Below are 26,311 nucleotides of genomic sequence, written 5' to 3' on the forward strand. Positions count from 1 at the left end.
CACTTCTTGAGCTCTTGTTCCCTGAAGAAGCCAATGTCTTGGCGAAACATGTAGGAAATCGAGCCCCCCCTCTTTTTGACGGCCATCTCCATCAGGCCTACTTTACTATACTTTGGGTCATATACAATTTATGTACTTATTTTAAATGTCAATCGTCCTAAATGTAATTTCTCACCTATGTACAACTATTAATAAACTTTGTAATTTTTTATATACTTTTTTGTATAAATCTCTTGTTTTCGTACTTCTCCTCTCTATACCCCTGGACCCTAGCACCGCTATAATCCCCTGTCCACATACCCATTAACTGTAGAACGACATTAGAAATGCCCAAGAGATGTTTTCTTCGATTCTCCCAACTCGTCCACTATCAAAACTCTGTTTGGACAGTTAGGAACGACCACTCAAAATTACCCCATACGAACGATGGTGCTCTAACACTATGGATCAGAGGGGAGGAATCTTATTGATCCTACTCTTTCCTGGCAGGTAAGGAAGGCATTCCACAATACACCAGGGCCTGGGAGATGGGCACAGGGCACTCATGGGAACCAGAAGTTATAAAGGTATTCTTAATGTGTCTCTAAAATCCTAACTAGGTGGTATTATGCCCCCTCCACAATGTTCCACATTTGGTGGTCATGTCCCCGCATTAGGTCCTACCGGAAAAGGGTTTTTCACACTATGAGGAAGATAACAGGCATCATGATCTCTCCAGACCCCACCATTGCCCTCCTAAACTGCAAAATTACCATGGTTCCTAGACACCTGCAAGCTATAACGTTTTACATCCTCCTGGGAGCTAAGATAATGCTCACAAGGGCATGGAAAACTCCCACCGTGTCTTTCAGGGGGGCTAAGAGAAAAATATCCTGGTTAATGACTCAAGAACACATAATAGCGAAACTACTGGACAAAATGGGAAATTTCAAAGCTGTTTGGGAACCCTGGGCTTCCTATTGCAATATTTCTCTCTGCCTGGGTATACCGATCTTATAACTGGATTCTCCTGGAATTCTACCCTTTCTTTTTTCTCTCACTCCCTTTACTCATACTTTCAGGGACACTCTGCTTCCACTCTCCTCTTTCTATGAGAAGGGGAAATTACATCCCTCATTGGTGAAGCGGAATATGTTCTAAGCAGGCTAGTTTTCTAAGATTTTACCAGCAACTGTGTTTCCAAACCATCTTATCGGATTGTACCCTTAAAAAACATGATACTGTGGCGGACCGGCCTTGAAACACAGTCAGCCAGCCACACTGCTGGGGATGGGGGGGGGGGAGGGAACAGTGCCTGGGAGGGGTCAAGCACTGCCACAGTGAGTTCCCAAAGGGGTGGAGTGCTGGGCAACTCCCGGGCCGGGTGGCTGACCCCCTCTCATGATCCCAAGGAAATTCCTCAGATTGGGACATCTAGAAGTAGGAAGCCATAGGATAACCCCCTAGAAATGAGGGACTTATCCTCACAGATCCAAAGGAACTGATATCACAGTCCTACGTAGACTGCTAGCCTAAAGCCGATGACTAGTGTTAGCTATTATACACTTATTATACACACTAAGGCAAGTAACTGTTACTCTTTTGATTCTTTTGTTTTTGTATTGTATCTTTGAAATAGGCCTTGAGGGCCGACGACAAAAATGCTATCGTTTATATTTCTATTCCTGTTAAAACTCAATTAACATATTAAAAATAAAATCTGTGCAGCCTTGTAAAATGATCATTAATTTTATTGTTTGCCCTCAGATGCCTGGCTAAAAAACTTCTAGTTAGCAACCCCTACATCCTGTCTTGTTGCTAGGACACAAAAACAGTTGATATTGAGTCCTGAAATGCCGATAGTGAGCATCCAGTGGTTTTCACATCATAGCAATGAGTGAGAATGTGGGGTTTGCTAACTAGCAGTTTTTTTTTACCCATGCTTGAGGGGACCCAAATGGCCTACAGGTAAAACAATACAATTAATGATCATTTTACAAAGCTGTAGAGACTTTTTATATTTACTGCGGCACCAAGACTGCATAAGCTAATTTCCTGGAAAAGGTGAACTTAGCCTTTAAGACCATTCATATCCTGTATATAGGAAGGAAGATAGTGTTTGCTCTGTCGACCCATTCACCTTGAAGCTTATGTAGCACCCTGTTTAGCAGGGTTGCTAGTAAATCTAGCTGCCAGGTATAGTTGCCTTGGCTGATTGATAGGAGATCAATTGATTGCACCCTAATTCTGGAATTGCTGCACTTCTTTCTTCTGTCACTAGATGGCTGGGTATCTGGTGACATTAGATAAGACAAGGGCATTGCAAGCACGGATTAGGAATAGATGGGGTATCTCAGACAATAGGCTGGGATCTTCTTGGGTCCCTTGGCCTGCTGGGAGAGCCTATTTATTTGGGCGAGGTCAGGTGATCGGGGTTCTGTGCCAAATGGACGGCTGTCTGGGTGGACGTATGTTGTATTGCCCCGGGCTGCTAGGCCAGAGACCTGAGGCCTATCCCGAGGACATCTGGCTGCTAGGCTGTCTGGGGGCCTATCCAGAAGCAAGAGAGCAGTGCAGGGTTGGGACTGTGGCTTGCAGTCAAACCAAAAGTAATGGTTCTGCCAGCCGGAGAACCTGTCATGGTTGGAGGTAGAGGGGAAGCTGTCGCCACAAAGGGACCATCGTCCTTATTACCAGGGACCACCATGAGTAGCTGAAGCAAGTACCAGAGCAGTGTTCTCACCAACCGGGGATGGTGAAGAGTTGAGAAACTTCAGCAGGTGTCAAGCCAGGGACCCAGCCAGTGGAGGTGACGCTTGCAGAGCAGCCTTGTATGCCAAGCCAGGGACCGAGCAGGCCAGTGAGGTGACGCTTAAGGAGTATCTGTGAGTGCCAAGCTAGAGACCCAGCAGGGACGCGGAGGTGACGCTTGAGGAAGATACTCAGTAAAAAGATTAGAAGAGCTAGGAGGAGGGAGCGTGTCTACACATGCAGATGTGGTGTCCGGCTGGGTGCCTTTCCCTGCATGGCTGTCTGCCTATAGAAGTCTAGGAGTCTGCTAATTAACTGTGCAACTACTAAAGGGTGTCCTGGCCCTAACCCTCTCTCCCACAGTTCTGTTTAAGAGAAAATAAATCTCTTTGCATTCAAGAAGTGTCTGGCGCCCATGAATTTACCTTGCACTACACCCACCATGCCTCATAACCTACTCTACATAGAAGGATGTCAGCTTTCCCTGACTCTGGAGGTCACCATTGGGCCTCTAGGGTCGGGGCTATTGCTACACTTATTAGCACCTTCAGCTGAAATAACTGAGACTTTGTTAATTTTTCATTTTGTTTTCCTCATCATAAAAAACCCCCCAAAAAACATATAAACAAAAAGGAATAAAAGTGGGTATATAAGAAATACTGCGCCAACTGAGATATACAAAGCAGCCAACATAACAATCAGACCAATTGTGATCAAATATATATAACAAAATGTGGCGCTAAAAAATGATGTTCTTTATTGGGCGTGGCAAACCAGAATGATCATCTGGGTGTCAAATATGCGCAATAAAGTTTTAATGAAAACGTATCAAAGTGGGAGAGAAAACACAATAAAAGTGTATATAAGGACACAGATGTGTCTGTGAATCCAAACAAACCTAAATAGTGCACAAAAAAGCCCTTACAGGAATATACAAATAATCACAGAAAAAAATATGTGCAACAAACATTGATAAGTGCAAAAATTATTAGGTGTAAAGGAAGTTAGAAATAAAGCTCCAAAGAAATAAATTATGCGTTCAAATAAATAGTGTACACATCAACAGATACACTGCAACCAAAACAAATGTGTATAAAGTTCATAAAATGTTCACAAAACGTGCATCAATGGTTGTTTAAGAGTTTGGCTTATGGAGCCTTCAGCGGGGTATACCAGCAGGCTTACGGAGCCTTCGGCAGAGTGTATCAAACATCCATAGCTAGGACGGACTCTGAAGTGATGTACTACTTAAGTGCCCAAAGCATGTATAAGCAGATTAAACACCCTTACCGGAGCAGATGGACTTACTAGCCGTACGGCTGAGAGTCTGACAGGCTTGTAAGCGGAAGACCAAAATGGTTATCCAAGGGAGAACCGATCTAATTCCACATCCAGAATTGATGATGAGATGGCATCGTCACTCACCAGTCATCTACTCAGGGTCCTCCTGCATTAGGATCTCAGCAATAACAGGTTGTGTAATAATGGATCAATCAGATCTCCAAAACGACGTAGAAGGAATGTAGCCCTCAATGAAAAAAATATCTCCACATAGTGTGAGACTGCTTCAAGAGGTACTTTTATTAAAAAAAAATTCTTATAAAAGCATTCTGGCTCCTTAGGACAATGAGTGACCAGGTATAAACAAATGTTAAAAAGCGCTTACATGAGTCGTGGCATAACAGGCATATCAAGAACCGACGCGTTTCGTCTGCATAAGACTTCGACTGGGGTATATGCCCGGCATCATCAATTCTGGATGTGGAATTAGATCGGTTCTCCCTTGGATAACCATTTTGGTCTTCCGCTTACAAGCCTGTCAGACTCTCAGCCGTACGGCTAGTGAGTCCATCTGCTCCGGTAAGGGTGTTTAATCTGCTTATACATGCTTTGGGCACTTAAGTAGTACATCACTTCAGAGTCCGTCTTAGCTATGGATGTTTGATACACTCTGCCGAAGGCTCCGTAAGCCTGCTGGTATACCCCGCTGAAGGCTCCATAAGCCAAACTCTTAAACAACCATGCACGTTTTGTGAACATTTTATGAACTTTATACACATTTGTTTTGGTTGCAGTGTATCTGTTGATGTGTACACTATTTATTTGAACGCATAATATATTTCTCTGGAGCTTTATTTCTAACTCCCTTTACACCTAATAATTTTTGCACTTATCAATGTTTGTTGCACATATTTTTTTCTGTGATTATTTGTATATTCCTTTAGTCTTTGGACTTGTAAGGGCTTTTTTGTGCACTATTTAGGTTTGTTTTGATTCACAGACACATCTGTGTCCTTATATACACTTTTATTATGTTTTCTCTCCCACTTTGATACGTTTTCATTAAAACTTTATTGCGCATATTTGACACTCAGATGATCATTCTGGTTTGCCCTGCCCAATAAAGAACATCATTTTTTAGCGCCACATTTTGTTATATATAAAAAGGAATAAAAGAAAACACACAACGAACACATTTAGGAAATTATTAAAATGACAATCACTGTCAGACGTCTTGGTGGTGGTGATCAGAAACTATCATTTTGGTAAGTCATCACAATTAAATGACATGCAGCAAAGTTCTGGGAATGGTATGACTTCACAGGCCTAGTGGCAGTGTTTCTGTCTGGTGGTAGTATCTTTTGAATAAAAGAGTATGCTTTTTGAACACCAGGAATGTTTTACCACAGTTCCGGCACAAACAAACTCCTTGTACTAAGCCATTGTTAGCATTATTTTCAACCCTGTTGCCACAAATCTGTATCTGCTCTTGTCCAACAGGCACCCCACTATGATATAGTATGAGTACACTCCCTCAGTTGCAAGAAAATCTTTGGATTTTTGGAAAGTCTTCATATAACCTTCTGTTCCTCGCTGGATGGTATTGTGCTGGTCATTTTGCATACAGCCTGTGCTACCACAAGCCATCTTCTCTCCATTTTGTGCCACCATCCTGAAGCGGTGGCTCAGTACGCTCTTCTTAACTGCTAGACCAATGAGGCCATCTCTATTCATAATTCTTTGATCTCCAGAGAGCTCTTCTTAATGGTATCTGATTTTTTATAGTAGCTAGGATGGGAAAGAATATGTTCTGGCACACCTGGCAGAAATCCCCCTAGAAATGCCTATTTAGATATAATCAACAAGGAATCCATTTGATGCATCTGAGTGGTTCAAGTGGTTGAAATTGCTAGATATTGGTTGCATGTATGGGCAGCATTATGGTTCCCCCATATGAAATCTAAAATATGTGATCTTAATGCCCATATTTCTCATCTAACTTTGACATCACCACAACCTCTATTCCTCTTGTGGAAGATGCATGTAAAATATGAAAAGTTGTACAAAATGAACTGAATGTGAAGATATCAGAACCAGAAATATAAGTATTTTAGAAATATTTACAGTGACAAGTGTCACAATGATGCTCCACTGATATGCAGACCTGCTCTGTCACTGATTGTTAAGTCCTTAGGATCCCTTGGTTATTGCAGACACGAATGCATGTGTAAAGATACAGACTACCCATTGGATTAAAGGCACCCTTTGACATACTGCTGCATACAGTATATACCTATATTTTTAGTCCCTATACTACATACTATACAGCATAACTGCAATAAGGCTTGGTTCCCACTGCTGCGACCCAAAGTCGTGTGACTTTCAGCATGACTTTTTTGATGTTGACCGAAAAGCTCTCCTCATGGTAGAGTCTTGCTACCGCTAACCATGCTCGGTCATACTTACCTTGATCTTTATAGGTAGTGCCCCTTGTATCAAAAATTGCAGGACGCTCACGTACAAGTTGTATGAGTTGTTCATGGTCAAGAGCAGCCTCTTGGAGGCCATATGCGATGGGAGGGCCCGTGGAACCCAGAATCCCTTGGAAAGGTTGGGAAACCCTAGTTTCAGCTCCCCATGCACCTCTTATGTCTAAGTCACCCTGTGCCAGGACTGAGAAAATATATCTTGTATTACTTAAAATGGGACAGTAATATTTATCCACAATATCTCCCAGGATATATGTAAAAACTATTCTTGGTTTGTTTGATTCTGAACTCAACATGTTAGTTGAGAGAGCTGATCACATTGGCCTCTGTACAATGTAGGAGATGGGTAGACTCCTGCTGGAGCTCCTGCTATTGTGTGAAGGTGTCCTGTGTTTATACTTATGATAATGTATAATCTACTGTGTGAAGCTCAGTGACAACAAGTCTGACCTGTAGTGAAATCCTGATTAATCATAACAATGCTCAGGAGGGCACGGAGTCACATCGGCTGCTTTAAGGGATTAGTTAATTAGCTCATGTTAATTAGGTTTTTGGTTACAGGTGTATTTTTAGAGTAATATGAGCAGGAGGGGGGACCTCCACTTCTACTGTATATAAGACTTGTATTTTCATTCTAATAAACAGCCCATGTTCAGCAACTAAACAAGTATCGTCCTGTTTTGTGCTTGTGAGCGGTTGGAATATCTGATATCTATATTCAGACTGAGAGGAAGTGGTATATGATGAAAGCACTCAAACGGAGTGTGGGACGTTTCGTTACACCATCTTTCTTGCACAGCTGTACAATGTGCTTGCTAGGTGGACAATGTGCTTTGGGAGGTGACAATGCTTGTGAGGGGATTTTAAACTGCAGAGATGGGCTGTGCCACTGGTATAAAGCATAAAATGGGAGTGGAGTATAGGGTTAAAAAAAAAAAAACCCTCTGAAATCGCAGCCAAAGTCACAAAGATAAGACAAAAAAACAACTTCCTTGTGACTTTTGTGATTTTAACATTGCAGTCTTTGGCACTTATGTTTCAGGGAAGATGCAGAAAAGCAGCACAGGAACTATTTTTTTTTGTCAGTGCGACTTCAATTGCAGCACTTAAAACGCAGCCTATTGAAATGAATGTGTTTTGAATTGTCATGCGACTTTCTGTGTCACACGTCGCAGCAAGCTGCAACAACGTGAACCGGGGCTAAAGCACAATTGCAGCCAATATTTTGTTTGTCAGAGTAGGGAAGGGATATATTCTATGTCAGGTTTTAGAGCTGTATTGGAAGCCTTCGAGCAGCTGTCCCCTTACATCTTGAGGTCTTGAGAGAGGAAGTAAGTAAAATGAGACAGCGATAAAACATTGTTTAATGTGCAATAAAAGCCTTTGTCAGTTTTTTTTTACGCTTACGCCCTGCTAGGGTGATCCCATTACTTCCACTTTTTTTCGCCAGAAGAAGTGGGGTAAAATTTCCTTAATGGAGTCATGGGTGACAATAAAAATCTGATAGACCTTCTAACTCATCCTCACTCAAAAGCAAACATAAGCAAATATGAATTTTGGCTGAAGTTGAGCTTTAGGAGTAGGACCATTCATATCTTACTTATGTGAGGCAAGGTCAGATTAAAGAAGAACTCCAGCTTTTCCTCCCCAAAGCAACAGATGCATTGTGCATGTAAATGAATCAAAACCCCACTGTCAGTTTATGTGTAACTGTGCCTTTGATGTGTGGCAATGTGGTACCCCACCAGGGTGATGATGCAGGATTCTCAACTAGGCAGGTTGAGGGGCTCCAGGGGGTTTGCTTATTTGGGAGGAAACTGGCTTTTCAGTTTCCTCATTGCTTAGAAAAGTCCACTTTGGGACCTGGGGCCCGTGGATTTCTTAGCGATCTGGGTGGGATGAAATCCCCAGTCCTGGGTCCTGATTTTGTGAACCATCAGCTCACAGACTTGTCAGGTGTGTGCTGGGCTATTAATAGACACCTGATCATGCTTCTGGGCTCCATCCTCCTGAGGAGTCCAGGCTTGCAAGGAAGAAGCCAGAGAGTGCATGTGTTCACTGTGAAAACCAGAGACCCAAGCCTGAGGGTCAGAGCAGTGAGTGGGCTGCTATCTATATGGACAGTGTTGGCAAGGAAATGGTCTGTAGGAGACAGACGAGAGCCTGAAGTGGAAGGCCTGGGCAGCACTGCTGTGTGTATAAGCCAAGGAGGCTGAATTTGCCACTATTTGGTATTGATGGTACAAACCCCCTGTGAGGGAAACCCCTTTGATTTTGTTTAATGGAGCTTTGTTTGAACTTTCATAAATAAAGGTGGGCCGATAGGCCCTGAAATGGAAATGTTTGGTGTGGACTGTACTTGCTAGCAGGTGCTACATTTGAGCTAAACAACCCCAAACTTCACAGATGTCACTCCTCCTGGCTGAATTTCAAAGTTCTCTGACTTCCTGTTTCCTTCCTTTTCCAGTCTTGATACTACATGTCCTATGATCCTATGAGCCTCTGTCCTAGGGTTACTCTGGGTGTCTCTGGGCCTACATGTAAGTGTGAAAGGTGTAAATGTGTCATACTTCCTCCTGAGTAATTCCCGTCTTGCAGCATGCCAAAGAATAATGGCTTACTTCAAGACTAAGAGGAAGGGCTAGGGGAGGTTATTATGAAGGTATTTCCTTCATATATAAATTAATCACTTCACAGAAAGCAGGGCTCTGAGAGGGCAGGATCTGAGGGGTGAGACTTTCCATGTTCACATTGGTCGGCATATTTAACTGAGCAAGATTCAATTTTAATTGTGATCCATTCAATCCTGCCCAGCAGCAGCACAGCTAGCTTTCAGAACAGGCTATGTATGAAGGGATATCCTTCTTGAAGAATGCTGTGTGCTGTGATCTGTGAGGTGGGACTTGGGAGGTTTGGACTCTTCCTGTAATGCCGCATACACACGATCGGACTTTACGGCATCCTTGGTCCGGCGTACCGGATTTCGTCAGACAATTCGATCGTGTGAGGGCTCCAGCAGACTTTGTTTTATCAAAAGTTTGACGGACTTAGATTTGAAACATGTTTCAAATCTACCCGACGGACTTGAGTCCGGTCGAAAAGTCAGCTCGTCTGTATGCTAGTCCGATGGACAAAAACCGACGCTAGGGCAGCTATTGGCTACTGGCTATGAACTTCCTTGTTTTAGTCCGGTCGTACGTCATCACGTACGAATCCGTCGGACTTTGGTTGATCGTGTGTAGGCAAGTCCGTTCATTTGGAAAGTCCGTCGTAAAGTCCGTCAAAAAGTCCGCCGGGCAAAGTATGCCGTAAAGTCCGGTCCTGTGTACGCGGCATAAGTGTGACTGGGTGGGATTGAATGCCAATTAGGATGTATTCCATCCCACCCACCATCAGAGCTGTGAGGGAAGTTACATAATTTGCAGAGTCTGAAAGGGAGTGTTACAGCCTCTAGCTGCTGCAGGAAGTGGCTGTGGAAGGGACAGAGTCTTTTAGCAGGATATACAGAGTGTCACATGATACATAGCCACAACTAAACCCAGAATATCAGGGGATCTGTAGACAACAGAGCAACATGGTACAGAGGTATGATTTATGCTGCAATTGATCATTCCATTCAGTTCTAGTGAAAAGAAAGTTGGAGTTCAGCTTTAAACTTTGTGGACCCACATAGCCACATTCACCGTGAAGCTTATTAGCACCTTTAGCTGAAATAACCGAGACTTTGTTCATTCATCATTTTGTTTTCTTCATCATAACAAACATTTAAAAAAAAGAGAAAAAAAGAAAACACAAAATCCACATACATTTAAAAATAAATTAAAATGACACACTATAACTCTTTCAGAAGTCCTGGAAGTGGTGATTGAAAACTTGTGTCGTTTTGGTAAGTCAGCACAACTGAAAGACATTCACCTAAAGTTCTGAGCATGTTATGACCTCACAGGCCTAGTGGCAGTGTTTCTGTCCAGTGTTAGGGTCTTTTAGGTATGTTTTTTAAACACTAGGGAAGTTTTACAACACTGCCAGCAGAAAAGAATTCTTTGTACCAAGCCATTCTTAGCATTATTTTCAACCCTGTTGACACAATTGGTGTCCGTTCACGTCTGACAGCCACCAGAAACACTGCGATATGGTGTGAGTACACTCCCTCCAGTCACAGTGGAAGATAATCTCTGGATTTTTTTGGAAGGGAAATTTTCTTTTCATATAGCCTTCTCATCTGCCCTGGTTGGTGGGGCGCTGGTCATTTTGCATACAGACTCTTGGCAGCCTAAACTGCGCTCACATCAGCCGCCCCCCTTTCCGTTTTTTTTGCCACAATGCTGAAGCGGTGGCTCAGTACGCTCTTCTTAACTGCTAGACCAATGAGGCCACCTCTAGTCATAATTCTGTTATCTCCAGAGGGCTCTCCTCGATGGTATCCCTCAACTTGTGCATCGGAGTGGACTTGGCAGATTCTGTGCGGGCATTTCTGTCATTAAAAACACAATTGTCTGTGCTAAGAGTTTCCAGAGAACGCCCTAGGACTCTCTGATCTTCCTCTGGTAAACTGTTGATGTCAGAATTCAAGAGAGTCCCTGTGCTACCATGAACAATGTGGATTCCATCTCGTCCTTTCAATTCAATTGGCTGCTTGTGTTTGAAGCGTAGCGATCCGTGTCTTGGGCTTTGATCCTCGTCTTCATCCAAGTCATTCTGAATCAACTAAAACACAAAATAAGATGGTATTACCTTGTGAACGATTGATATTGTTTGTCTGATTAGCATCCTTGACTATGTCATTTGTACATGTCAAACTGCCTAATTCCCACTGATAACTATTTTATGCTTGAACACTCAAAGTGGAACTTTAATCTAAAAGTAACACATTGGAGGACATTTATTAGGTGGCTTAGTGGCACAGAGGTAAATCAGGATGCCTCTCACTAACAAAGTCCATGTGACAGGTTTTCAGTGTATTTGCGACTGTGTCTGAATTCCCAGGCAGCCAACTGCGACAGATTTGCAAGGTCTGAAACCGATTTATTACTAAATCTAAACAAGCTCATAATTAGGTAGTTGTGTGGGTCAGTTTTCATTCAGCTGCAGTGCGACTTTAGAGCGGCCAAGGCAGGCATTTACAACCTTATAAATCTGTCACATGATCTGTCTCAATGTTCCTGTTTAGCAATGCCTTGCTGTGCAATAGAATTGAGAAATGTCCCCCAGTGTACTTAGTACTTTTAAAAATGTTTCTCAAAATAAGAAAGAAGTCATGGCTACAGCTCCTCCATGCATAAAACTGGATTTTACTTGCTTTGGAACTGCTCCTCTCCCCATACACGTCAGTAGATATAAAAGGCAACTTAAAGCAGGTTGATGCAGCTTAAAAGTGGGTCAGAAATTCAGGTCAGAAAAAGGTTAACTGCAAGTCAAATGCACCTGCCAATGTACTCTCAATAATTTCAGATGCATCTCAAACTGATTCCAAATGCAGGCATTAATGCACCTGAATACAAGCTGTATTCACCCATCAACACGTGCTCTTACTCTATTTTGTTTGACCCCTACCCACCTGCAGATGAAAGAACTTTTAGTGTAGTTATTGCAGTAGGTCACCTGATGCACCACGTGACCTACAAATAAACCCAAACCCTTTGTATGGTTGCATCACTGGAGTCATGGACAGGAGTTAGCCATGTGGCAGCCTTAGTTCAGGAAGAATACGGTGATTGGATTGTGTTGAAGGGATAAAACGGGAGAGTCAGGTGCAAGGGGTAAGGGGATGTTGTGCAATTTCACTTCAAGACAAGATTTTTTCAGCCTATGTTGCACAGTTCCCCTTTAAGGCTATGTTTCCACTAGTGCGTCCCCAAAGTCGCGCAGTTTACACTGCGACTTTACAATGCGATTTATGTTGCGATTTGATGCGACTTTAAAAACGACTTTGATGTTCTGCTATTTAGCCAGAGTGATGTAATTCCTTATCCTGCTTAGTTACTTTCCCTTCCTGTCTTCCACACTCACGTACATCAATATAGGAAGTGATGTATTTGGGAGGAGCAGAGATCATGTGCTTCCGTAGACTTCCGTGGAAGTCACAACAAAGTCGCGGTGTCAGACATGTACATGCGACTGCATTGTGACTTAATACCTTTCTATGGAGAACAAGTCGCACCGAAGACGGAACAAAGTAGTGCAAGAACCTTTTTTGGAGACGCTGCGACCTGAGTCGCACTAATTAGAACGGGGACCATTGAAATACATGGGATTTGACTTGTCATGCGACTTGACATGTGTCAAGTCGCAAAACAAGTCGCAGTAGTGGAAACAGAGCCTAACTGTCTAAAGAAATGTGTACATGATTCACATGGCTGCGACGAGGTGAACATTTTTGCTGCTCAAACCCTCTCCCTCACAGCAAAGATGGCCACCTTAAAGTGGAATTTCAGTCAGAACCTAACTAACTCTAAACCTACTCTCTGCCACATTTGAAGCCTAATCTATCTAGCCCTGTAAAGCAAAAATCGCTGTACTTACCTGTTCTTCAGCTGCTCCAGTTCGGTCACACGCTGAGCTGTCAGCTGCGGCTTTGGTGTGTAGGCATGTGCAGGAGAGGCAACTGACAACGGAAGCCCCATAGTAAGTCTATGGGTGATGTCACTTCCTTGGCATTTCCCAGCCGTTGTCGGTTCTCTCCTGCACACAGCATCCGCCACTGGAAACTGGACCGGAAACGGCTGCAGAAAAGGTATATATAGAGATCTTTGCTTTACAGGGTTAGATAGGATTAGAATGTGACCCAGAGTAGGTTTACCGTTAGTTAGGTTTTGACTGGAATTCCACATTAAGTAGGGCTGCTTGTGTGCTTGCTAACACACACACACACACACAAAGGCAGTCAGCTCAGTGATGCTGAGCTTGTTAAAAAAAAAAAAAAAAAGCACAGTGACGTTGAGCCTGCACATATAACTGGCTCTGCATCACTGAAGAGGTTCAGCTGCTGCATCTGCCTGTGTGAAAGATGCAGCGGGCAGACAAGGAGCTCAGTAATACTAAGCCTGTATTCTACAAGAATTAGAGTTACTGAGCTGCACTCTGGATGGAGTGTCCGGTATGGACACTCTAACTTCAGCGCCTCCCCCACCGTACATCCATGATTGCAACCTAAGACTGCTGTCTCAACTGGCCTAATTTTCGGCTTCCATATGTTTAGTGTAACTAACATAATCCATCTTCATTTTTCATGTACTAGCTACAGTAAATCTGAATCAGAAATAATCAATCAATATCGTTTCTTCTATAGAAACAAAGGGTGCTTCTATAGAAAATCTTGTACCATGCAGCTATAAAAGGGAAGTATTAGAGAAATAATATAAAATTCACTATGTAAGCAAGAACAGGCAAAATGGTTCTAAATTAAAATAAGAAACACCTGGCGCATTATTTGACATTCTCTTCCACTAATTAGCTTTAAAAATTTGGTTAAAACCAACAATGAGCCGCACTTTGATAAGATAAGATCAGGCCAGATTTATGCGTATGCAGGGCTTTTTTTCAGCAGGAACTAGGGGGAACTCAGTTCCACCACCTCTGGCTCAGGTCTTCTGCTCTCTGCTCACCACTATCACTTGGTAACACTGAAGTCCAGCTTCTGCGTTTACAAGTGATAGCTTATCTCCTGGTAGCTCCCACAGGTCAGATCTGCGCAGATCCCACTGAGTGCCGGACAGGGACAAGGGAGATACAGTACAGGTGCCCAGGGTTCAGTGCAGTCATGGGCAGGAGAGGGTGCGTGGTAGGCTGCACCCTCCGTGGTCTCCATTTTTCCCTGGCGACCAGTTGTTGATGCTCCTACTGTATGATCTCCCTTGCAAGTGACTGAAGAATAGTATAGTATGCTGGGAGGTACTACAGCCGGATAGGTGTTTCAGCTTAATATTGCAACAAAGGTAAGACATATGACAGATGGTGGAGCTTTTAAGGAGGGGGGAGAAGATGAGGGCAGTGGAGGGAGGGGGTTGTATGCAGAGGGAAGAGCTATTATTTGATGCCATTTGGCAGGTATGTGTGTGTGTGTGTGGTGGGCATGGTTGAGTTCCTGCACCTATTCTCTGAGAAAAAAAGCCCTGTGCGTATGCCACAACCTGATGTGGCGATCCTGCCCACTTTCAGCTTTGTAAACTGAGCACCAAACAACTGACAAAGTAGGGTGACAGTTTGCCGAAAATTTCAATGAAGAGGTGTGAATCCACGGTGGAACCTAAAAAAAACGCAGCTTATATAGGCATCAGCTTTCTTTTTTGCAACCTGTAAAGGTACCTCTATATTAACCTATGTGACCATGCATGCATAAGCGTTTACAGGAGTATTTGAAGAGGAGCGTTTTAGAAGTAGAAAAAAAAAAAACCCGCAGGCGGGTTTTGAGAGAAGCTTTTGGGCTTTAAAAATGATTGTACACGTGTACATGTGCATAAAGCTCAAACACCATACATGTGTAAATATTTTCCATACATATTTTCATAAGCCCGTGTGTACAAGGTCTTAAAGATTTAGCACGCTTACCTTTATGATTATACCTTATGTATTAACAAAAAGAAACATTCTTGTAGCTATCTACCTACCAAAAATACTAATGACTATTATTAATGTTATATCAATACAGAAAGATATAGTGAGATAGGGAGAGAGATAAATAACACACCATGCAGACCCACTGCACCCTTAAAGACACACCAGGCTTTTTAGCCTGCACACAATGTAAGACGATATACCTCTGTGACTGAGGAATGGTCACCAGTGCTGGTGGTGGCCTTATTAACCATTCTTTGCGCTAATAACTTTTTCAGCCTCATATAATCATCCAGTACGACTTTCAGCAGTGACCCCTGTGTGTGGGTGATGGTAATAGCGATTTAAAGACGTTTTATTAAAATAAAATATAAATATACAAACATGCATACAAGCAATTTTCTAATATGCTGGAAGGTTCAGTTTTTCATTGCCATCTGAAAAGAGTGCTCCGTTTTTTTAAACTTTGTTTAGTTGTAGGTAGGACACGAATGTCTGATGCCTAAGTCAAAATCAGCTTACTTTCAGTAACAATGAAGATTTAAAATGATACTTAGCCCTGAACTATTCTCTGATATTGAGATTCCAATATACACAGTGCATCATTTGTATCTGAGATAGCACTGAACATGTCCTTTTTAAAATAATTAATATACAAAGTATTTACACTCTAAAGTCAATAGTAGTTCAGAGGATCTCACAGTTTTGTCAAATATACATGAAGCCCTCTAACTTTATCTATCAAGTATGTATGGAAAGGTCTTGGAACTAACTAGCTTAGGCTACCACTCAGATTGCTGTCATAGGAAATTATGCAAAGTAAGTCTGCCATACAAAGAACAAAATATAAACCCCGATAGTGGAATTTCATAAACAAGGACAAGTACAAAGAGTTAAAAAGTTCTGTGCCTGAGGGTCAGCCAGTATATCCTGGCCAGTATACCACTGAGACACACAAGATAGTGGCCATACTGTCTGGCAGGGGTGTCTGGGTCACATGGCTAGCTTAACCCCATTACAAATAATTTGGCAGATAAAAAAAAGTTCACGTATATGTACAGCTGTGTGTTAAACTATTAGCTAGTTGTATGTTAGGTTCTTCTCGATTTTATTTTTAGGAATTTTGACCATTTGAGCTAGATTACAATGTAATAAGAGAGTATACATAAATTACATTTACCAACAGTTCTTAGCCTCACCTTAATGGGCCCTTCACGCATAATCTGCCCCAGCTTTGCAATGTTGTCATATTCTTGAATTGCAGCACGAAGGTAACGATCATCCTCTGGTTTGGTGGCAGTTGGTTCTCGTCCAAAAGTACCCTATAGAATAAACAGTTTTAAGGGTTTCTTGGCCAGGCCTAGGCCTATGATACCATAAGATAAACATATTTATATTCAAATACACACAAGGTAACAACTGTTGTTCTTATGCAAGTAATAGAGCAAATGGTGTAGAAGGAATAGAAAAAACAAATGACTCTGTTGGTCTTTGAGAGAATAACTGTTGTCTATTCTCTTTTAATCACTTACCGACCGGGCCATAACTGAATAACGGCTACAGCGTGGTTGGATAATTCTGGGAGGGGGTACTATAACATCCTCCCAGAATCAAGCATCACGGCTCACAGTAAAGGACAGCGACCCTACACCACATGATCGCTCAGTCCAATGACGGAGCGATCAGTTGTCAACAAGCTGGCGCATACCCGGTTCAGCTCTTCCCCTCTCCGTACCAATCAATACAGTATGCAAGTAGAGGGGAGAGATTGAGTGCAGCAGTGCTGTGGGCTGGATCTGAAGTGCCCACAGTGCTGATCTGTGCCAATTCCTGCCTCATCCATCCCCATCCATGGCTCATTCATGTTCATCCATGGCTCATCCATCCCCATCCATGGCTCATTCATGCTCATCCATGGCTCATCCATCCCCATCCAAGGCTCATCAATACCCATCCAAGGCTCATCAATCCCCATCCATGGCTCATTTATGCCTCATTAATGCTCATCCATGCCACATCAGTGATCATCTGTGCCACATCAGTGATCATCCATGCCACATCAGTGCTCATCCGTGCCACATCCATGCCGCATCAATGATCATCTGTGCCACATCAGTGCTCATCTGTGCCACATCCATGCCACATCAGTACTGATCTGTGGCACATTCATGCCAAATCAGTTCTCACCTGTGCCATATCCTTGCCACATCAGTTCTCATCCATGCCACATCAGTTCTCATCTGTGCCACATCAGTACTCACCCGTGCCACATCCATGCCACATCAGTACTCATCTGTGCTACATCCATGTCACATCAGTTCTCACCTGTGCCATATCCATGCCACATCAGTTCTCATCCATGCCACATCAGTGCTCATCCATGCCACATCAGTGTTCATCTGTGCCACATCAGTACCACTACAGTGCCCATAAGTGTCACTACAGTGCCTCACAAAAGTGTAATAGGTAGTCAAATTAGATTTGAAATTTATGCCCTTAGAACATCTGATTGTGCTCCCTGAATATTGGGCCTCTGTATGTGGCCAGGCTGTGTAAAATTCTCACACATGTGGTTTCGCTATACTTGGGAGGAGTAGCAGAATGTATTTTGGGGTGGAAATTTTAATGCTACGTGTTAAAAATATTGTATGCATTGAACAACTTTGTGTAAAAAAAAAATGCGTTTTCATTTTCTTTCCAAATTTTCCAAAAACATGTGGTAAAAAATGACATGTTCAAAAGGATCATTATGCCTCATAGAATACACGTTGGGGTGTTTGCTTTCCAAAATGTGGTATTTTTTTGGCGTTTCCATTGTCCTGGTGCTCCAGGGCCTTCAAAAGTGCAAGAGGTAGTCAAGAAACTAAATGTGTATTTTATGACTCTAGAACGCCTGACGGTGCTTCCTGCATGTTGGGCCTCTGTATGTGGCTAGGCTGTAAAAAAAAGTCTTACACATGTGGTATTGCCATACTCAGGATGAGTAGCAGAATATATTTTGGGGTGTCATTTGTGGTATGCATATGCTGTGTGTGAGAAATAACCTGTTAATATGGCAATTTTGTGGAAAAAAAAATGAAAAAAAAAGAAAAAAAAAGGAAAAAAAAGAAAAAAAAAAAGGAAAAAAAAGAAAAAAAAAGGAAAAAAATAGGACAAAAAAAATCTTTATATTGCAAAGAATTGTAGGAAAAAATTAGAACTTCAAAAAACTCACCATGCCTCTTATTACATACCTTGGACTGTCTACTTTCCAAAAAGGGGTAATTTGGGGGGTATTTGTACTTTCCTGGCTTGTTAGTGTCTCAAGAAATGAGCTATCAGTACATCAGGTGTGATCAATTTTCAGTGATTAGCACTATAGCTTGTAGACTCTATATCTTTCACAAAGACCAAATAATATACACTTATTTTGGTATTTTTACCAAAGATATGTAGCATGATAGATTTTGGCCAAAATGTATAAAGAAAAATTACTAATTTGCAACATTTTATAACAGAAACGAAGAAAAATGCATTTTTTAACAAAATTTTCTGTCTTTTTTTCATTTATAGCGCAAAAAATAAAAACCCAGTGGGTGAATAAATATCACCAAAAGAAGGCTCTATTTGTATAAAAAAAGGACAAAAATTTGATATGGGTACAGTGTTCCATGACTGAGTAATTGTCATTGAAAATATGAGAGCACTGAAAGCTGAAAATTGGTCTGGTTAGGAAGGGGGTTTAAGTGCCCAATGGGCAAGTGGTTAAAGGATATCTAAAACCAAGAACAAAACTGTAAAATATTGCAGTTTACCAATCTTTAGATGTGGTGGTTGCATTCGTTTTCATTTTTAGGCTAGGCACATTTTCGGGAAGTAATGAAAAAGAACTGTTAATCTTGCTGAAATGCAGTGTCTTAAAAACTCTAATAAAGCTGAATTAATATATCAAAAATCTTCTTATTTTCCTTCTAACCTTTTTTAAACTACTAATCCCCCCACACCCATGTAATGGAGAAAACAACGAGAAAACAAGAGTATTGCCGCGGTTTTGCCGTCGGAATAAACTCAGAAGGTTTCTCCGATGGAACTCCGACGGAATTCGGCTCAAGCGGTCTTGCATACACACGGTCATACCAAAGTCCGACCGTCCAGAACACGGTGACGTACAACACATACGACGGGACTAGAAAAAGGAAGTTCAATAGCCAGTAGCCAATAGCTTCCGTTTTGTACTTGCTTCACAGCATGCGTCGTTTTTGGTCCGTCGGAACAGCATACAGACGAGCGGTTTTCCCGATAGGAATTGTTTCCTTTGGAAATATTTATAACATGTTCCATTTATAGGTCCGTCAGAATTTTCGAAAAAAAAAAAGCCTGATGAGGCATACACACGATCGGAATAGATGATGAAAAGCTTCTGTCTGACTTTTTCTGTCAGACATTCCGCTCGTGTGTACGCAGTTTTAGTGTTGCCCCCCTGGGACAGGATGTGTAATATCTGCAGGACTATTAGAATAAAATAAAGGAAAAGAATAAAAAACCCTGAAAAAAATAAAAGTATTCCAGCAAGCACATCTAAAGACAGGTAAGCTGCAGCATATACAAATTTTATTTTTAGGTTTACATACACTTTACTCTACAATTACCTGTCTGCTCTGTTTTGGCCCTTTGCGAGATAAGTGTTACCTAAGTACTAGACTAGAGTGTAACAATATACCTTTAGTTTTATAGGAGGTACAGACCAGGAGTTCAGGGTTTGTGTAAACACAATGGGGGTAAAATAAAATTTTGTGTAAAGGAAAGTGACGGACCAAATTCTGAAAATGATCATTCATACCTTTATTCATACTAGAGTAATAAAAGAATAGTTACATGAGTTCTTGCTGGGCTGTTCCACAGATCAGTGATGTCACTCAAGTTCTCAGGCAAGTCATCTTCGTGTTCTGCTTGTGCCGCCAGTTCCAAATTTCTGCAAAAAGGATCCAGCCATACAGGATTTGCCCTACAAACACAGAAAGAAACACTGGTACCTACGATACAGAGACCACAGGGTAGCAACAATAACAACAACTGTAACCAAACAACTACAAAATCGAATAGTTTGGTAAACTGGGCAATTGCATAGTGTAAAAATCCAGTAAAATTAATCTAGTTATCTATAGGCTGTAGGATACAGGATCACTACAGGCTACAGTACAGGGGCCAGCCTGAACTCCCAGGCCATTTACCCTGGAATCAGACCTGCTACTGGTATTGCCACACAATACACTACTGACAATAACCTCATTATTGTATGCTATGGGAAAAAATTCTGCTAGTAGTTTGCAGCATGGAACCTGCAACCCTGTAACTGCAATTATTGTCACTTATTTACATGAAATTATCTTAAAATACCAGTAAAATCTACTATCTTTTTAAGGCTGGTGAGAGCACAATTGAACCTTCAAGATATCTATCAAGGAACACTTACCATGATACTCCCTAAAACAGTCTTTAAATGGGCATAATATGTATAATATACATCTAATATTCAATAAATATTTAAATAATTTGAAAATTGGTTTCAAAAGCTATACTCCTGAGATTGAAAGTAGGTCAATCTAAGCATCCATGCACATGATGCTAATGGCACTGGTCCAATCATATATCACTTATTTACTATAAAATAATGTGTGTGGCACATAATGAGCTCTAGTAAACTTACCCTTCAAACGAGTATTTATTAGTGTTCGGCATATCAAGAATATCCATGAATCCTCTGTTTCCTGAAAAAACAGCCAAAGTCAAGATTAATTTCATTATCTTGCTTATAAGGCTAAACATCTGAAAATGTGCTGTGTGCAATGTGAAAATATGAAAACAATAAGCACTGTAAAACAAAGCCTTTTTGGAAATAACAATTAAAAAAACAAAGTATCACAAATATGGCAAAAGTCAGGGACATAGCTAGGAAAACCAACCAGTCCCTCAAGCTTGGCATGAAAGCTAGCAAGTTGCTGGTGGCCTCCTATAGGCGGTAAGTGGGAGTTGCCAACTTGTTAAAATATGTATAATAAAAACAGTTTTTTACGACTTTAGCAATTCCATGTTTGTGCTTGTGGGATCACTTTGTACTTTGTGTGAGCCTTCCTGTGTAGTTTCACACATCTCCGGAGCAGCTCCAGTGCGAATTGCACAGGAGTCCTATACGTCTTTTGGTCCGTTTCAGGTCCGAATTTAACCTAAAATTTGGGCTGAAGTTGGACCTGAACCTGTGAATGAAGATGCACTGGACCCCCTGCTGTGAGAAGCTCCGTGCTCTAGTGTGAACCCAGCCTAAATGTGCGAGAATATCTAGCAAAATCACCTAGCATGTAGCATCAATTTAAAAGTGAAATATCCATTTTGGGATACTTGACCTTTTAAATCACTTTCCAAAAGTATATCCAGGACTTACCTGTAGAGCCAGCCACTATAGCTTTTAACTTTCTCTTGTGTCTGAAAGTATTAATAAAAAGCACAAAACAAATCTTATTATTTGCGAATACATTTTATAACTTATTGTCAGTTAGAACAAATACAAATTTTACAATAGTTTACTTTTACCCAAAAAAAAAAAAAAAAAAAGATTCAAAATGAAAAAGATTGAACATTATAATGGTTTAAAAATAGAAAAAAAAGGCAGAAAAATAATAGCTAAGGGTGAAGAGTTAAAGTGGCTCTAAAGGATAAAGAGTTTTTACCTCACTGCATTCTCTGCATTAAGGTAAAAATAAAAACTTCTGTGTGCAGATACTCCCCCAACCCCCCCTCCCAGCACCCCATTATACTTACAGAGCCCAAACTCAATCCAGCAATATGCACAAGAGCAGCATCTCTCTAACTCCTCACTGGCTCAGAGACAGCAGCGGGAGTGAGGAGGGAGCCAGGGGCAGGGCGGGGGACACACAGAGCAGGGCTCGGGATCGAGCTTGCACAAGTGCCCTCATAGCAAGCGACTTTCCATGGGGGCACTTGACAGGGGTGAGGAGTCAGGAGTGTGGATGCGAGACCCGGGAAGAGGAGAATTGGGGCTGCTCTGTGCAAAACCATTACATAGAGCAGGTAAGTGTATTATGTTTGTCATTTAAAGAAAATAAAAATCGTAGCTTTACAATCACTGTAATCAGGGCTGATTATGGTTAACTAAAGGTTTAATAAGGGGGGAAATATGGACAATTAAGCACTGATCAAAATGTCCATTTTCAACAGCAGTGGCTAGAACTGGCTGCTGTTTTTACACAGAAAGTCCCAGATGTAATTTTGACAGCCAGGAATTGGCAGGAAAACTGACAGTGGTGGGAAGTGTGTGTGTGTGTGTGTGTGTGTGTGTGTGTGGGGGGGGGGGGGGGGGAGGAGAAGCAGCAGCAGGAGTTATGGGGGGAACAGGGACAGCTAAATACACTCTGTGTACTTTGGTATCATTATTTTGGGCATGCATAGCTCACCAAGAGTACAAGACTTGCTAAGTAATATGGAACTCTGGTTGTAAGCGAAGCTTTCTTACATATAACCAAATTCTGGTGATATTACCAAACTTGGGAACTAACTTTGTGTTTTGTAATTGTATAATGCATCACGTACAGTGCATAGATGTTCTCTATAGATCAGCTAAACAATATTATCCTATACAAGTGTCAGTAGTACATACTTATGCTGAACTTACACAGTTCGGTAGTACCAATTCATGAAGATGAATAACATTGCAGCCAAGAACAGCAGGATAGCCAATATAATAATTGCCATCTGTAAATACAATAAACAGCAAACATAGTTCAGAAATTTAACAGGAAAACATGTAAAATATTAAATGATTCTGAGCTTGCCACCTACAGTAGACTGAATATTCCCTATGTACTCTGCATCAAGATAAAATTGAGCATCGTTCATTTTAAATCTGGGCAAAAGTGGTATTGAACTGTAACCTAGGCACAGCCCAGGTGATTTATGATGATCTGCCCAAGATCCACTTCATAAATAGGGTAATCTGTAAGTATCTAACATACTGTAGAAGCCTAATGCAAGTATTAGAATGTAGTTAAACTTTAAAGAGTGATCTAATTATTCTCTTCCCTTAGGCATTGTATTATTGTACTATGTTCACTTTTGCCTGTGTGCATGTGGCCTTTCAAACTTGAGTTAGGATAGGAGGACAACGATCTAAAGGTATATAGCAACCAGGCATTATGACAGCTATGAGTGGACACTAATCAGCTATATCATCTGTTGGATTCCTACAGTGCCCTGATTCCCCTGCAGTAGTTTTTGTATTAGCTGTCTCCCACATAGCTTCAATGAAAATGTCACTGTCAGGTAGTTGTAAGCAGGTTGAAATAGTCAACAGTCGGCACTCCTAAGGAGCAGAGAATTGTCACTCACTACTATCTGGATATAAAGTCATCAATACTTGGGGTTCACCCCAAAGACACCAGCCCTGGAAGAATGCCTCTCAAGGACTCTGTATCACACAGACACTACCTTTGCAGGTATGTTGGGACAAAAATGCAGGTTGTATTGGAAAAAAAAGAGAAAAAAAATCAAAGTTCATGCATGGGCAATATAAAGTCCATCTAAGTTCAATGTAATTAAAATTAGCCTCAGCAATAGTGATAGCTTTCCCAAGAGTAAGCCAACTCTACAATAGGACCACAGTAGAAGGAGCAGTCCAGCTCCAAGCACGTAGCCTGTTGTTGCCTGCCAATTCCATTCTGTCACCAACGTCATCTCTGCCTTGATGTGAGGCTCATGCTGGTCTGAGACCCTTCCGGGATCCCTTTCAGGGTCCCTGACTCTGCGGTGCACCGCTGTCAGCTGTTCCATCACTGCAGGAGTATTCCGCAGGACAGGAAAACTGAGGCTTCTTCTTTTTATATCTGATGAGCCTGTTTTCTCTACAACTTTGTAAGTTTTTATCACCATTGTTGTATTAAAATGCTTCTAACCTACTGCACTTAGATTGCTCTTCTCTTTTTTTCTCTGTGTAGTTATGTCAGGGCAGCCTGTAGATAGGATTAGGGATTTAGAGAAGAATTCTGTTTTTAATCGTTGAACTTGTAATTGCCTTTTTACACTTTTCTAAGTAAAGCTTTCTGAAACATTGTCCTTGCCTGGTCTGAAGTTACAGAAAGGGGTGTAATGCAAGTAACTGGCACATATAGCCTTTGGTTTGGGTCATTATACGCATTGGTGTATGAAGACAGCTCCACAAGAGTTAATACAGTAAAGACTGGAGTACAAGCAAGTGGTTACCTAGGATAACAGAAGTCTACCTATCAGCCTGTCATTAAGCGTTCACCTGAGATAGGTGGGATAGCCTCTTGTAAGAGGGAGTTATTGTCGGCACTCTCTCTGTGAGTGGTCCGTCTCCCAAAGCAACGGGAGTAGACAAGCACCACAGAGGTTTCCCAGCCTGTGATCAGATACGGAAGAGTTAAGTGAAGTTGAGCGCACGCATGAAGTCCGCACCATGTGCACATCGAGACCCCATACCATTACTGGGAGTGAGGTAGTGGTGATACGCTGGACAGGTGGATTTGGACAAGGCTCAGTGTGTCCCTCCTAAATGCAAGTTATGAAGAAGGTGCGCATGGTCACAGGAATCTAAGTGTTAACGAGAGAACAGCTACAGTGCGAGTGCCCATGGGTATACACTCAGCTCTAGAAGCAGAGGCCTGCCTTAAGATTGAGTATTCCCCCCTGGCAGTCTCAGCTTTATCCCAGGGCATTGATGAGTACAGCACAATGTTGTATATGTTGTAATATGTTCACCGATTTATGTGGGACATTGTTGTGTGTATGTACACATGCAGTCAATGTTGACCAGGCCAGAATGACAATGGATGATTTGTCCAACTGAATTTTAACAGCTGAAGACTCTTTGATGTGTTAAGCTTATGCAAGTCTATTTGAACATCTCAAAGGGTATTCAGGTGGTATCTGTTAATCTAATCTAATTACATATATCTAAAGGGGACTTGTTGATGTTGATATGCGGGAGTGCAAATTGGGGCGGTTTATGACTACAGCTGTTCACGGCTGGGAGTTGTTGTCTGTTTGAAAGACTAAAGCTAATCAAAGTCCTAAATTGAAACGGCCAATCAAATTGCTCAGCCATTCAATGCCTGGTGAATATAACACGGCATTCAGTCTATAGTTTAGGAGAGGCTTGTCTGTGTATGGCTGGGAACACACAGGCCTAGGAATATGGGTCTCTGAATTATATCTACTCTGTCGGATCTTTTGTCATCTGTGGACTTTGTTCTGTGTTGGAAGTCAATAAAGTGCATCTCTCTGGAAGAATTGGGTTGCTGCGGAAGAGTACTTACTAATTAATTATCATACCCACGATACCACGATACTATCCACCCAATACATATATCCGATCACTACATTGGTGCCGTGACCCGGATTCGAACCGGGGTTGCTGCGATCAATGTAGTGATCGGGTATATTGATATATATTGGGTGATATGATGTAGAGTGGGTATGATAATTAATTAGTGGTTATTATAATGATGATGATGTAAGTACTCTTCCGCAGCAACCCAATTCTTCCAGAGAGATGCACTTTATTGACTTCCAACACAGAACAAAGTCCAAAGTCCACAGATGACAGAAAATCCGACAGAGTAGATATAATTCAGAACCCCATCTTCATAGGTCTGTGTGTCCATACACAGACAAGCCTCACTTAAAACTATAGACTGAATGCCGTGTTATATTCACTAAATATTGAATGGCTGAGCAATTTGATTGGCCGTTTCAGTTTAGGACTTTGATTAGCTTTAGTCTTTTAAACAGACAACAACTCCCAGCCGTGAACAGCTGTAGTCATAAACCGCCCCAATTTGCACTCCCGCATATCAACATCAACAAGTCCCCTTAGGTATGTGTAATTAGATTAGATTAACACATACCACCTGAATACCCTTTTGAGCCCTTGGAATACCTACATTATTCTTGCATATTAATATCAACAAGTCCCCTTGATATATTAGCCCCACAGGAGGGAGCCTCCGCTAGGCCAACCCAAAACACTCCTTGATCCCATTGTTACCCACTCAAGTCTAATTACCATCAATAAATACTTCTTCTATGGTCCTATAAACAATGTACCCTTTGAAATGTTCAATTAGGTTATCTTAAAATTGAGTTGGCTTGGACAACCATTGTCAATCTGGCCTGGTCAACATTGACTGCATGTGTACATACACACAACAATGTCCCACATAAATCGGTGAACATATTACAACATATAC

General features: G+C 41.6%; 1 protein-coding gene across 1 annotated transcript in view; it reads right to left on the bottom strand.

Moving 5' to 3' along the window:
- Nucleotides 1-9,135: 9,135 nt before the first annotated feature.
- Nucleotides 9,136-26,311, bottom strand: part of CDH23 (cadherin related 23) — a 1,935,615-nt gene continuing 1,918,439 nt past the window's right edge. Inside the window, exons 62-67 of the mRNA XM_073596703.1 lie at nt 22,720-22,799; nt 21,472-21,512; nt 20,740-20,800; nt 19,908-20,037; nt 16,253-16,375; nt 9,136-11,207 (exon numbers count right to left, since the gene is read on the bottom strand). Of these exons, the coding sequence (XP_073452804.1) occupies nt 10,884-11,207; nt 16,253-16,375; nt 19,908-20,037; nt 20,740-20,800; nt 21,472-21,512; nt 22,720-22,799 (759 nt within the window). The 3' untranslated portion in view covers nt 9,136-10,883. The remainder of the gene's footprint in view (nt 11,208-16,252; nt 16,376-19,907; nt 20,038-20,739; nt 20,801-21,471; nt 21,513-22,719; nt 22,800-26,311) is intronic.

Source organism: Aquarana catesbeiana, linkage group LG08 (assembly GCF_042186555.1).
Source record: "Aquarana catesbeiana isolate 2022-GZ linkage group LG08, ASM4218655v1, whole genome shotgun sequence".
NCBI classification, from domain to species: domain Eukaryota; kingdom Metazoa; phylum Chordata; class Amphibia; order Anura; family Ranidae; genus Aquarana; species Aquarana catesbeiana.